General features: G+C 47.0%; 1 protein-coding gene across 2 annotated transcripts in view; it reads left to right on the top strand.

Moving 5' to 3' along the window:
• Nucleotides 1-13,490, top strand: part of Dpf3 (double PHD fingers 3) — a 275,179-nt gene that overhangs the window by 132,386 nt on the left and 129,303 nt on the right. For both annotated transcript variants that reach the window (XM_021178797.2, XM_021178798.1), the window contains exon 3: nucleotides 6,437-6,544. In XM_021178797.2, the coding sequence (XP_021034456.1) occupies nucleotides 6,437-6,544 (108 nt within the window). The remainder of the gene's footprint in view (nucleotides 1-6,436; nucleotides 6,545-13,490) is intronic.

Here is a 13,490-nt window from a genome sequence, read left to right as displayed (position 1 = left end):
CCACTGGATGGTTTTTGCTCCCTTGTCAAAGGTCAAGTGACCATAGCTGTGTGGATTCATTTCTGGGTCTTCAATTCTATTCCATTGATCTACCTGTCTGTCATTGTACCAGTACCATGCAGTTTTTATCACAATTGCTCTGTAGTACAGCTTAATGTCAGGCATGATGATTCCACCAGAGGTTCTTTTATTGTTGAGAATAGTTTTTGCTATCCTAAGTTTTTTATTTTTCCAGATAAATTTGAAAATTGCCCTTTCTATCTCCGTGAAGAATTGAGTTGGAATTTTGATGGGGATTGCATTGAATCGTTATCTTCTTTTTCTTTTTTCCTTTCCTTTCCTTTCTTCTTCTTCCCTTCCTTCTTTCCTCCTCCCTTCCTCCTTCCCTCTTCCTTCCTTTCTTCCTTTCTTCCTTTCTTCCTGCCTGCCTGCCTGCCTGCCTGCCTGCCTGCCTGCCTTTTCTCCTCCTCCTCCTTCTCCTCCTGATAGGGTCTCACTTGTTTGGCCTAGAACTCACTATGTAGAACAGGCTGGCCTGGTTTGAACCCATAGACATCTACCTATCTCTGCCTCCTGAGTGCAGGAACTAAAGGTGTGCACTAGTCCCTACTCCTGGCACAATATTATTTTAAACACATTCTTTTGATGAGTGTTCATAGTGGGTCCTGGTGGATTTCTGCTTCTTCATATATCTCAGATGCCTTGTTACAATGTGTCTATGTTGCTGGAGGCGAGTTCTCTCTGAGCAGCTGGCAGTGCTGATGGATGTGATGTGACAGACAAATGGATTCCACAGGAAGTGGATCGGTGGGCATAGGAAGAAGGACTGGGGCTCTTTTCCTCATGGTCTTGGTGTTGGGTGCTGTTTTCCCAGCTTTAATCCTGCTGTTTCTGGGCAATGGGTGACCCATTGATATTTGGGTATGGTGGAGTGGATAGGTTTTATGCCTCTGCTATGAGAAGACTTCATTAGGAGATAAGTCAACTTGGGCTGATTACAAAGTCACCCTTAGCCTCCTGATTCAGCCTTCAAATGTCTCGTGGAGTTTCTGCCCCAATGGGAAAGCTTGGTGAATGTCAGCATCTATTGCTTTGCCTGCTTTAAGGGTGATAGAGATGAGAGTTGGAAACCCTTGGAGAGAAGAAGCAGGCCACATTTCCATGTTGAGAAAGTCAGGGTAGTCAAGGCACAAGAGACACCAGGATAGGATCTTAGAGAGGGCAGGCAGGAGGGATGTCCATAGTGATGTGAACTAAGCCCTGAAGTGCAGTGCCCATTGCCCAGACTCTCCTCATTTAGGAAAGGGTCAGGAATGTTTAATGCATGACCCTGGAAACGGCAGATTTGAGCTAAGCTAAGCGGGTGGGTGGGGCTCCAGGGACACATCCCTGGTGTGCTTAGGGAGCACTCTTGTTCACCCTTTAAGCCCTGCCTGGGGCTTGTGCTCATCACTCCAGCCCTGTAAGGATGGTCCAAAATGGATGTTTCTTTCAAGCAGAGATATGGACAGAGCCTAGGCAACATTAGGAAGAATTATCTGTGCAAAATTTCTTATGCATTAATTTTCCTCACTATAACTGCCTTGGCATGTCTCTGATTCTAGTTCAGGTTTAATAGTTCAAGAACTACTCAATGCCCAGTCTTGGTGCAGAATTTCTAGTGCTTGTCATTATCTGTCTGTCAATGTGAAGGCCATTAATGACCCATTGTGGTGACATACAATGGGAGCGAGGTGCAGAGGAGCTCTTTCAATGGGACTGATAGCTCGAGTAGAGCCTCCTGAGTGCCCATCCCATTTTGTCTGGCTTGGGTGGGGCTGTGGACAGGTGATGAGCAGCCAGCAGCATTTGGGTCCTTCATCTATGGTCTCTGATCCTGTTACCTGGATGGAAGCAGATGTTCCTGCCTCCCTATGTGCTCCCTCCCATTCCTCTGTTTCCCCCAGCTTCTTAGATGATTCAACATGAGTGGGTATAAGGGACGGAAGATCAGGATGGGAATGATTCCTGGTGAGTGGGTTATGACTATTCAATGCTTAGTCTTGGTGACAAATTCCCAACCCTTATTATTATCTGCCTATCAATGGGAAGGCTATTAATGACCATGGTGGTGACATGGTCTTTACTTTCTACCTCCGGGATGCTTCGGGGGAACTTTCCCCTCAATGGACTTGAACTTCCACCATTTGAATCTGGTTGGAGCAAGAGGGAATCTCTTAGCCCTTTTCTGCTGCACTTTCTTCTGTTTCCATACCATTTCTATGTCACTTTGTCTTCCCAGTACTTCCTGGTTCAGGCATTGTCAGAGATATTCAGACTTAGCTGCAAACTAGAACCATGTTCAAAGCGAGGTATTTGTGTGTAATCTGCTGGCCACCTAAACATCAGGCGCATCATGGAAGTTTTCCATGGGAGCAGTTTACCCAGCAAGCTTGCAAATTTCTATATGATTGAGCCAGTCACCCCTGTGCTTTCATATAGGCAGTGTGTGGGAACTGGAACTGCAGGTCTAGACCACAGTGCTGTAGTTTTCACAGGGGCTCTGTGACTGGGGGTTGCGGGGTAGCTGTGACATTGGTTGTCAGGGATGACTGGTCCCCATCTTGTTTCCTGCCTCCGATTTTCTCTTCTTTAAACCCACCGTAGGCTTAGTCTTCAAGGTTGGTTTCCTTGACAGTAGCTGCGGCTCCATCCTTTTCTTCCTCCTTCTCCCTCTGTCTTTCCCCCACACAGGCCTTTGAGTTATGTGCTTCCTGTTCTAATGAGATAAACACCACCAGTCTCACAGGGATCTGCTCTTTCCTCTATAACTGCAACTTGCAGGGAGAGATGTGTTGGTCCTAGAAAGGGGACCTGGTGCCTGTCAGCTTGTCAGACAGTACGAGGAACCAGGGGTAAAGAGCCCCAGGGGAATGCTGTGGGGTTCATCTACTTGTTGAGACAAGGTGGATTCAAAGAGAAATTAAAAGGGAAGTATGTTTCCATCCTGGTGGTTGAAGAGTGGAGCAATGGTATGGACACTGGGTCCAAGACTCATCAGTGTCAACTAGCTTGTGATGGTCAGCAGCTGCCACATGTCCAGTCTTCACAGTGTCAGAGAGAATCTTCCCAAACATCTGTTACCTTCCTCCATATTCCCCTGAGGCAGGCATTTCTGGTGACCTGCTCTTACAGGAGGGAGGCAAGTTCTGACGGGGGTTGTGGTGTTTCCTAACACTCATGCATGTGAGGTTTTTCTGTGCACATCAGGACTTCTCCAAGCTAGAAAGTAAAGCCAACTTGTCTTCTGGACATCCCAACCATTGTCAAGCTTAGCTCCCCAGGAGAGTGGACTTACAGCTAATGGCCTCCGTGCCATTAACCCGCAAGGCAGTGGCCAGAGAGTAGGGAGCACATAGCACCATGACATGTGTGGACGTTTTCAAATTTTGCCTCCTTAAATCCTTTGAGAGTGCCAGTCAGGAGCCACTTCTTCTCACTTACAAACCTTGGTGCAGGTTGGAAATTTCAGGAGTTAGCAGGGGACCGAACAAGAAGAGACCCTCATGGCACAGAGATGGCCACACAGATGTTGGTGGCCTCAACACTGAGTCCAGAGCCGACCTTCCAGAGTCTTTTCTAGATGGCGTACCAAACAAGAACGTTTCTTTCCTTGTGGTTCTGGGAACTGAAGCCAGGATCCTGTATGTGCCTGGTATGACTCTACCACTGAGCCACATCCTAGCCCTTCTTGAGTGGTTTGTGTCTGGGTGATTCGAGTACCCTGGAGCCAGAACCATCAGGGCCAGTGGTTATTTCCTTCTTGTATTTCTGAGTCTTGTTTAATTCTGGTTGAGTTTATGTGATGCTTCCTAGATGTGCTTGTCAAATATGGTGTGCTAGGTATGAGGATGCCATCAAGGGTGTGATTCCTGCCATGATAGCTCTTTCAAAACCAGTGGGGGAGACACTAATATGCAGGCAATTGGTTAATTACCTTGGGGGAAATACAAGGAATTAGGATCCTACAGGAAAGGCCATTAAACCAGTCTTGGTACATCAGAGAACACAGGCAAGCAGCTAGTAGATGCTGCTCAGGCCTCCAGAGGGTCTCACTCGGCATTAAAACAATCTCTAAAGCTCCTAAAACACAGATGTTGCATTTTCTTAAAGGCCTACTCTCTTCAGAGCAAAGGTCTGGTATGAATTTTGGGCTCTGGAATTTCTGAGTTCTCCAGGTATTTGCTGTTTCACTGGATTACAGAGTCACTAGCCCATAACGAGTGGTGGCCATTGGGGCTTGTTTTGTGATACAGAGGAGTGAGCCAGTATCTGGGTCCTTGCTAAGATCCCCAGAGACCTTCCCCAGAAGTAGCTTGAGCGTCTGGATGGGATCCAGAGTGAATGCATCTCTTCAGGAATGACAGGACCAGAGATAACATCTTCCTCAAGTGGGTCACGAGGGGAACATGGAGCTATTTCTGGGGATGCTTTCTCTCAGAGAGAGGCCACAGCTGCCCCGCTTCTCCACGGCCAGGGAGCTCAAGGTTACTTATGGTTCATGGAGCCTTCCAGCCACCTGGCACAGGCTGATCCTTAGGCCTTCCAACTCCAACCTGAATATAGCCTGCGACTCGATGGGGCAGAGATATGAATCTCCAATATATTACCACCCTGCAAACCATGGGAGCAGGTGTGACACTAAAGTGGTACTTAGCTTGCAAAGTTACATGAGAATTTTGGACCCTTGACTAAATGGCTGCCTCTGCTTTGGACCCAACCCAGCAAATGAGTAAAGATGACAAATGAGTCTATGGAAACTGCTCTCCCACTTAACTTTAATTTTATGGTGGTGGTGGTAGTAGTGTGTATAGGTGTGTGTGTGTGTGTGTGCGTGTGTGTGTGTGTATTTGTATGTATGTATGTATGTATGTATGTATGTATGCATGCATGCATGTGTATGTGTACAAGTGTGCTTACTCATGCATGCATGTGTAAGTCAGACATTGCCTTAGGTGATCTTCCCTATCCCTGCCTCTTCACCTTATTTTTTGAGACAGAGTTGCTTAGTGAATGTAGAACTTGATATTTTGGCTCTACTGGCTGCCAGCAAGTCCCTGGGATCCATCTGTCTTCACTTCTCCTCCCTAGCACTTGGGGTTAGAGACATGTGCCTTCTAGTGCTGGGAATTGAGCTCCGGTCCTCATGCTAGTGTAGCAAGTGTTCTACCCACTGAGCCTCTTTCCTCCCCCCCCCCACCTCTCGTGTGTGTGTGTGTGTGTGTGTGTGTGTGTGTGTGTGTGTGTGGTGCTTGGCATTGCAATGGAACTGGTGGTGTTAGAAGCCAAATGTAGCTAGGAACTGCTTTGGGGGAACTGCTTTCGGGATGCTTACCCATCCCAAGGGCTTCTGAACAGAATTTCACCCTACAGACTTCTGGATTTCTCTGTATGAGGCCTGGCATGTGGGCCAGGAAGTCTAGGAACACAGAGCATGCAAGTGGGTGTCCGGGGATGGCCATGCCTCCACGAGTTGCCTAGGTCATCTTCTGGCCTCTGTGAATGGCCTGATGCCGACAGTAGTGGGAGACCACTATAAGGAGATCTGGCTCTTTTGATTGTTGTGTCTCTGAAGTGCTTTTAGCCGAGGCTATCTCTCAGGTAGGCTCACCGACTTCTATGGTCCCTCTTTGAAGAGAGCCTGCCTAATCAGGCCCTGGTCAGAGGGACAGTCACTTCAGGACCACTGGTGGTAAGGTAGACTCTTGACAAGCTCCTTTTGGGTCTGAAGGTCCTCAGGCATCCCTTGCAGGCCAGGTGGTATGTTTTTGCTCAGGCTGGTGATTGTAGGGGTGTTTACTGTAAGCTGCACCCCTGTTCCCAGAAGTAACCACTCTGATGCTTTATTGTATAAATAAATTCAGAGGCAAATAGCTTTGGCTTGTTTTCTAACTAGCTCATATCTTAATATCCCATTTATTCTAATTTAAGTTCTGTGGTGTGGCTGGTTACCTCCGCTCAGCTCTCATGCGTCTGGACTCTTTCTTGTGCCAGGGAAAAATCCTCCTGGGCTTGGCTCTATCCCAGAATCCTTTTTTGCCTACCGGATGTCCCACCTTCTACTCTACCCTTTCATATAGGCCATAGGACTTTGTTGTTGTTGTTGTTGTTGTTCTTCTTATTGACAGGCGATGTACCCATATAGTCCACAAGAGATTCTCTGTAGGTGGTGGCTCTGCCTGGCAATGAGCCTGCTGAAAAGTGCGATGGTATAGGTACTAGAGGTCACGATAGATATGCCTTGGCTCTCCTGTGGCCCAGCGGTGTGACACTAACAAACCCCTTCACCCTCTGTGCTCTAGTTGTCTCTCACTGTGTCTGACAAAGCTGGGCAGAGGAAGCTGTGATGTCCATTCTGGGGTGTAATCTTTCATCTTTACGTTGTGTCTGTCTGCAGGCCTCGCTCCGGGCCAGTTGTACACATACCCTGCCCGCTGCTGGCGCAAGAAGCGACGATTGCACCCACCAGAGGACCCGAAACTACGACTCCTGGAAATCAAACCTGGTGAGTGCCCTGTGAGTGCTGTGTCCACACAGTGAGTTCCTTGGCCTGAGGTTGCAGCTCTATAGACAGAAGAGTGTTTGTCAAGTATGTGCAAGGCCTTGAGTCCAACCCCTATACGCTAAGAAAAAGTAAAACAAAATAATAAAACAAACAGAAATCCCTCAAAAGGGCAAGGTTCTGGCAGAAGAACAGTGCCCATGTGGTATACAGAAATGTGCAGGTACTCACTCTGTGTGTAAATATTTCCAAACTTCTCTAGGCTTTGGGATCTTGTGCCACCTCATCTCCCTTGTTACCCTTGAGAAACAAAGCTAGCAGTAGTAGAGGCCAGGCCTCAGTGATCTCCCTCCGTACCAGAGCCCAATACACAGTTTGGTTCAGGTCTTCCCTCCCTTGTAACATCAACAAAGACACTTTGACCCAGGAATGCTTTCTCAAAGAGTCAGGAGTCCTTTGGGGACTACCTCATATACCCCCATATTGCTTTTTGGAATGAAAAGGCTATCTCATTAAATCTGGACCTTGCTTTGGGGCTGTGTGAGTCAGGTTGTAAAACGCACCCCTGGGGTGCAGGCATCTTTACCTTGATTCATCTGTAACTTCAGATACTCGGGCTGTCTGTCTTCACATCCATGTCTGGGTTGCAGAGTGGAGGCAAATTGTCATATCACCACAGACCCCTGCTCAGTACGTGGGGTCCTTAGTTCTTGTGGGCCCACTTAATGTTCGGATGCTCTCTTCTGCTTTGGACTTCACCCAGTGCATGGGTAAAAATGACCAGTGAAATGTCAAATGAGTGACTGGCTTTTTAGCCACAGAACTGTCCTCAGTGTGATCAGGGCTGGAGGCCAGCACAAGTACTGTTATCCCAGCATGCACCAGTCCAGGGTTGTTGGGAGCTCTTTGGCATTTTTGTTCAGTGCTTGTATTTTCTGTTTGAACTGCAGTTGTGTGTGTGGCGCTTTTCCATGTCTATCTTTGTTCTAAGTACGCTTCAGGTACCTAATAGACACCCGTGGCTAATGGAGGGGCATCTGTCAGTGTGGTTCTAGGACCACACAGAAGGTACGACCCCCAGACAGCAGTGGTGGCATCTGGAGTCAACATGGCCTTGGGGCCAGCTGGGTAGTGTAGTGAGTTCTAGGTCAGGCTGGTCTATATGGAACCCTAGCTAAACAAACAGACAAACCAACCAACCCAGACCAACAACAAAAATGAAAGATGGCATTGGGTGAGTGATGCACACCTTTAATTTCAGCACTCTGGACACAGTCAGGCGGATCTCTGTGAGTTCGAGGCTATCATGATCCACATAGCAAGTTCTAGGACAGCCAGGGATACATAGTGAGACCCTCTCTAAGAAGAAAGAAAAGAAAGAGAATAATAGTCTGTTGATGTCATAAAATCAAATACATCTAGCATAAAAGAACCTAAGGCATCATTAACCCCAGGTCCTTACTTTATCACAGTCCAGCCAGGTTAAGAAACTCGTTCAAAACCACACAGGAATTCCTATGGACCCAGCCCGGAATCCAAATTTATTGAGCTCCTACTCAGGAACTTTCTCTGCTGCTACATGCTGCAGATAGGTCTCTTTAGACATTTACTTAATGACTATAAAATTAATATATGTATCGAATATTCAAATACACCAAGAGATAGTTTCAATTCCTTCAGTTGTGTTACAAGCTCAAACCTAATTAGCTTAGACAAAAAATGGGGAGTTGGATACACAGAACAGTAAATCTTGGGTGCCCAGAACTGTCCTGGGGGCTGGATGTCTTCCGGCGTGTGCGACATGCTCTTTTAATGGAGAACTCCCAGACTCAGCACCTAGCAGGACAGTCCTCTTCTCCAGCTGTGGCAGAGAAACCCTAGGGAGAACTGAATAGCTGGCTGGGTTCATGTCTGCCCCACAAATTCTTGTCATCCAGGGGCCTGAGTCACCACCTTCCTCAGCAGTGGCTTCGATTAGCACAGTGCTTAGCATAGCCCTTTCCAAAGTTTTTCCCCCACTCAGCAGATGCCTGCTTCTACCTGGAGCTGGGGCTTGGGGCTGTGGCTGGGGCTGGAAAGGAACAGTGCTTTAAGCTTATTTCATAGGTGAGAGCGGTCAGCCTGTGGATAGAGTCAAGGGTGTTTACTGTGTGGATCAGGTGTCCAAGGAGCCCTGGACTGCTGCTCGTGGGACTGAGGCAGAAGTGATTTTTGAGGGTTTGATCTGTCTGTCTGCGGATATTCACGTTAGCTATCCTGGCCTTCCAGTATTTGCTTCCTGTCTGTGGCTGGGTGGGAGCAGCTGTGTTTCTAGGTGCTGGAGACCTGCCTCCATCCTTGGCTTGCCATGATGGCTGAGGGTGAAGGCAGGGCTGGTGGGTTTTGGTAGCAGTTCCCTCCAGCACTCAGTGGCTGTATCTGAGACTCCTGAAAAGACTCCTAGAGTCTCTACTTCAATCATGAGGCAGAGGTGGCTGTACCAACTTTAGGGAGAAAAGCCCAGACCAAAGATGCTCAGGGTTCTAGAGCAGGATCTATTCTGGAGAGAACAGTCGTGGCTCTGTGGGTGAGTGTGGACTCTTACAGATGTCCTTATCCCCCAGTGGCTGCAGCAGCAATGTCTTGGGAGGCCTGTTCTTCCAGTCAGAGCTCAGGTGCTGAGGCACAGTAAACAGCTGAGGTTGGGAATCAGGAACGTTAGAGCTGTATGTGCTTCTCAGAGACACTTGGTCCTTCTTTGGAAAACCAGACCTATGAAATCCATGAAACCAGACACCCAAACCCCTAAGCCTTTGGCCAAGGGCCAGTTATTTCCCAGCCTTTTCTGAGTCTGTACTGCCTGGTATTCAGAATACCTCTGCAAGTGGTGAGAACAGATGCCCAGGGATAGCCTTGGCCCCAGATCTCTAGCCTTACCCTGGTACCTGGAAGCAGTCAGGATGAAATATCATCCAAGCAGCATGCCATGGTCATCCTGGAGATGACACAGGATGGCACTGGGACTTGTGTGTGTGTGTGTGTTGTATGTGTATGAGTGTACATGTGAGTCTGTGTTCGTGTGGTTGTCCATCTATGCAGAAGCCAGAGGTCAAGCCTGAGTGCCAATCCTCAGGAACCGTCCCCCTTGTTTTATAAGACAGGGTGTCCCTTGGCCTTGAGCTTGCTGATTCAGCTGGTCTGGCTGCCCAGTGAGCCCCAAGAATTCTTTCTCTGCCTTGTCAGTATTGGGATTACATGGACATGAAATGGTGCCTAGCTTTTAAATTTTACTTCTTTCTTTCTTTCTTTCTTTCTTTCTTTCTTTCTTTCTTTCTTTCTTTCTTTCTTTCTTTCTCTTTCTTTCTTTCTTTCTTTCTTTCTTAAATTAGATATTTTCTTTATTTACATTTCAAATGTTATCCCCTTTCCTGGTTTCCCCTCTGAAAACCCCCCTATCCCATCCTCTCTCCCCCTGCTCACCAACCAACCCACTCCTGCTTCTCTGTCCTGGCATTCCCCTACACTGGGGCATTGAGCCTTCTCAGGACCAAGGGCCTCTCTTTTCATTGATGTCCAACAAGGCCATCCTCTGCTACATATGCAGCTGGAATCATGGGTCCCTCCATGTGTACTCTTTGGTTGGTGGCTTAGTCCCTGGGAGCTCTGGGGGTACTGGTTGGTTCATATTGTTGTCCTCCTATGGGGCTGCAAGCTCCTTCATCTCCTTTAGTCCTTTCTCTAGCTCCTCCATTGGGGACTTTGTGCTCAGTCCAATGGTTGGCTGAGAGCATCCACCTCGTATTTGTCAGGCACTGGCAGAGCCTCTCAGAAGACAGCTATATCAGGCTCCTGTCAGCAAACTCTTTTTGGCATCCACAATAGTGTCTGGGTTTGGTGATTGTATATGGAATGGATCCCCAGGTGGGACAGTCTCTGGATGGTCACTTCTTCAGTCTCTGCTCCACACTTTGTCTCTGTATCGCCTTCCATGGGTATTTTGTTCCCCCTTCTAAGAAGGACTGAAGCACCCACACTTTGGTCTTCCTTCTTCTTGAGCTTCATTTCTGAGCTTCTGGGCTAATATCCACTTATCAATGAGTGTATACCATGTGTGTTCTTTTGTGATTGGGTTACCTCACTCAGGATGATATTTTCTAGTTCTATCCATTTGCCTAAGAATTTCATGAATTCATTGTTTTTAATAGTGGAGTAGTACTCTATTGTATAAATGTACTACATTTTCTGTATCCATTCCTCTGTTGAGGGACATCTGGGTTCTTTCCAGCTTCTGGCTATTACAAATAAGGCTGCTATGAACATAGTGGAGCATGTGTCCTCAGATTTTACTTAGTTCTAAATATAGATTCTGTGAATTGAACTCAGGTCCTCATGCTTGCATGAAAGTGCTTTAATGACTGAGCTATCTCCCCATTCTAACACATGATCCAGTTTCAAGAATATACCTTCAACCTCAGTGAGCACACAGGCACCTTTGGGCAAAAGTCATAGGTGACCATCTCTGGCTGGATTCTCACAAAAGGATGCCATTTCTGGTGGGTTGGGGAATGCAGCCCCTCTCCAGTGCCCACATGAGGGTGGTGCAGCCTGCTTATTTCTTAGTGTCTCTGCCTTCATCATTTATAAGATACAGTTTCTACTTAAGGGATCTCTTCTCTTTTCTGGGAGTATGTCCTCTCTAAACAGATTTGGGCAATATTTTTAAATGGTAATTTCTTAATTTTATTCCATTTGATTTGGGCTCTAAGAGAGCTCAGAGTTTTGATTGATACCACTGAGTGTTTGACTCAGGAGAATCACTGAAGGAGTCTCTGGAGAACTTGTTATAAATTCCTATTAGGTCAGCTTTGTGTGTATGTATGTATGTATGTATGTATGTATGTATATGTTTGTGTACATCTGTGCATGCACGTGTGTGTGAATGCGTGTATGTGTATGTTTGTGTATGTATACATGTATGTGTGTGCATGTGTGTATGTATACATATACATGTGTGTATGTATTATGTTTATATGTGGGTGTATATATGAGTGAACATGTGTGTGTATAAATGTGTATATGTGTGTAAATATGTGTATATGTATACATGTATGTGTGTGCACATGTGTGTGTACATGTGCATGGGCCTGCCACAGTGAGGAAAACAGAGAGAGACAAGGAGGGATATGGTCCCTTCTGTCTATGACAGTGGAGAGTAGTCTTATTAGCCCCTTTAGTATTTAAAAAGTACTGGCTGGCTCAGACCTGAGAAGATAACTCAACCTAAAGAAATAGATGCCCATGAACATACAAGAAGCCTAAAGAATTCCAAATAGTTTGGACCAGAAAAGAAATTCCTCTCATCACATAATAATCAAAACACCAAATGCACAAAACAAAGAAAGAATATTAAAAGCAGTAAGGGAAAAAGGTCAAGTAACATATAAAGGCAGACCTATCAGAATTACACCTGACTTCTCCCCAGAGGCTATGAAAGCCAGTAGAAGATCCTGGGCAGATGTCATTCAGACCCTAAGAAAGCATAAATGCCAGCCCAGGCTACTATACCCAGCAAAACTCTCAATTACCGCAGATGGAGAAACCAAGGTATTCACAGTGAATTTATTTATTTATTTATTTATTTATTTATTTTTTGGTTTTTTTTTCGAGACAGGGTTTTCTCTGTGTAGCCCTGGCTGTCCTGGCACTCACTTTGTAGACCAGGCTGGCCTCGAACTCAGAAATCCACCTGCCTCTGCCTCCCGAGTGCTGGGACTAAAGGCGTGCGCCACCACGCCCGGCTCACAGTGAATTTATGTTGGAGACAACCAACCCACCTTTTCACACTTCTGGGGTGGGCGTTCCTGGACATGTCCTAAGAATTAGGTGATGTTCAAGCTTCTTAGGCTCACTGTTGACAGCATCCTGGAGTGTCTCGTCTGTCCGTGGGAGAAGGGACCCTGGTCTGTGTGAACTCAGTGTTGCTGCTTGGGGCTTAATTGCCCCATGTCATGAGTAGCCTCCATGCCAGATCTTCCAGAGAAGAGCACGATGCCCACCTGCAGCTCGTCTTCCTGTCTCCCTTGAGCTCCCCAGAGACCCTCATGGGCTAGGTGCACAATAGCTCTTCCTGTGTCTGGACTGAGGTTGGTAGGTTGTCAGGGAACTAGGTCTGGGCACAGGGAGGGAGGCTGTGTTTGGCAGTCTAGAGATCCCCTGAAGAAGGTTCTGGCATGGCTTCCTTGCACTTCTGGAAGGACAGAGGTCATCTTCTATGAGGAGACTCCCAGAGTGGGGAGAAAACGAGCCTCATCCTTGTCTGGCTGTCACTAAGTCCTTTGCTCTTGGACAGAGTTATGGCCGGATGGAGGGGCTCCTCGGTCTGGTTGTTTTCATTCTACCTCTGTCACTGTGACCATGTCATCCCTCCTATATTTATTTCTTGTTGGGAAGACAAATGTGTGTTGTGGGAAGAATTCTTTGGAGTCTCAGAGTATCCATATTGTCCCTGGACCTCTGTGTTTCTCAAGCCCCCACCCCCACCTCCAATTTATCATGAGTAAAGGTCTCACAGTCTCCCACCTGCCTGGTGTCTGAAGGACAACCCACACTGTTTCTCTCAGCTGAGTTACAGTTGAGGACAGTAGTCTCTGTAGCTTGCACTTCCTACAGCAGGAAATCTGGGGCTAGTGAGGAGCCTTCTCCTGGTCACTCCTCCAAGAACAGAGCTCTATGCTTGAGAGGGAGGGTGTCCGCAGATGAGAAAGCTGTGACGCAGGGGCAGGTAGTAGGCAAAAGCTATTTCATTCAAGAAGGAACCTCTAGCCTTCCCTCCCTCCCTTCCTTCCTCCCTCCCTTCCTTCCCTCTCTTCCTCCTCTACCTCTTCCTCTTTCTTTCTTTCTTTCTTTCTTTCTTTCTTTCTTTCTTTCTTTCTTTCTTTCTTTCTTTCTTTTTTCCTTCCTTCCTTCCTTC

The sequence above is a fragment of the Mus caroli genome, chromosome 12 (assembly GCF_900094665.2).
Source record: "Mus caroli chromosome 12, CAROLI_EIJ_v1.1, whole genome shotgun sequence".
In the NCBI taxonomy this organism is placed as follows: Eukaryota; Metazoa; Chordata; class Mammalia; order Rodentia; family Muridae; genus Mus; species Mus caroli.
This window is presented reverse-complemented; position numbering and strand designations above follow the sequence as displayed.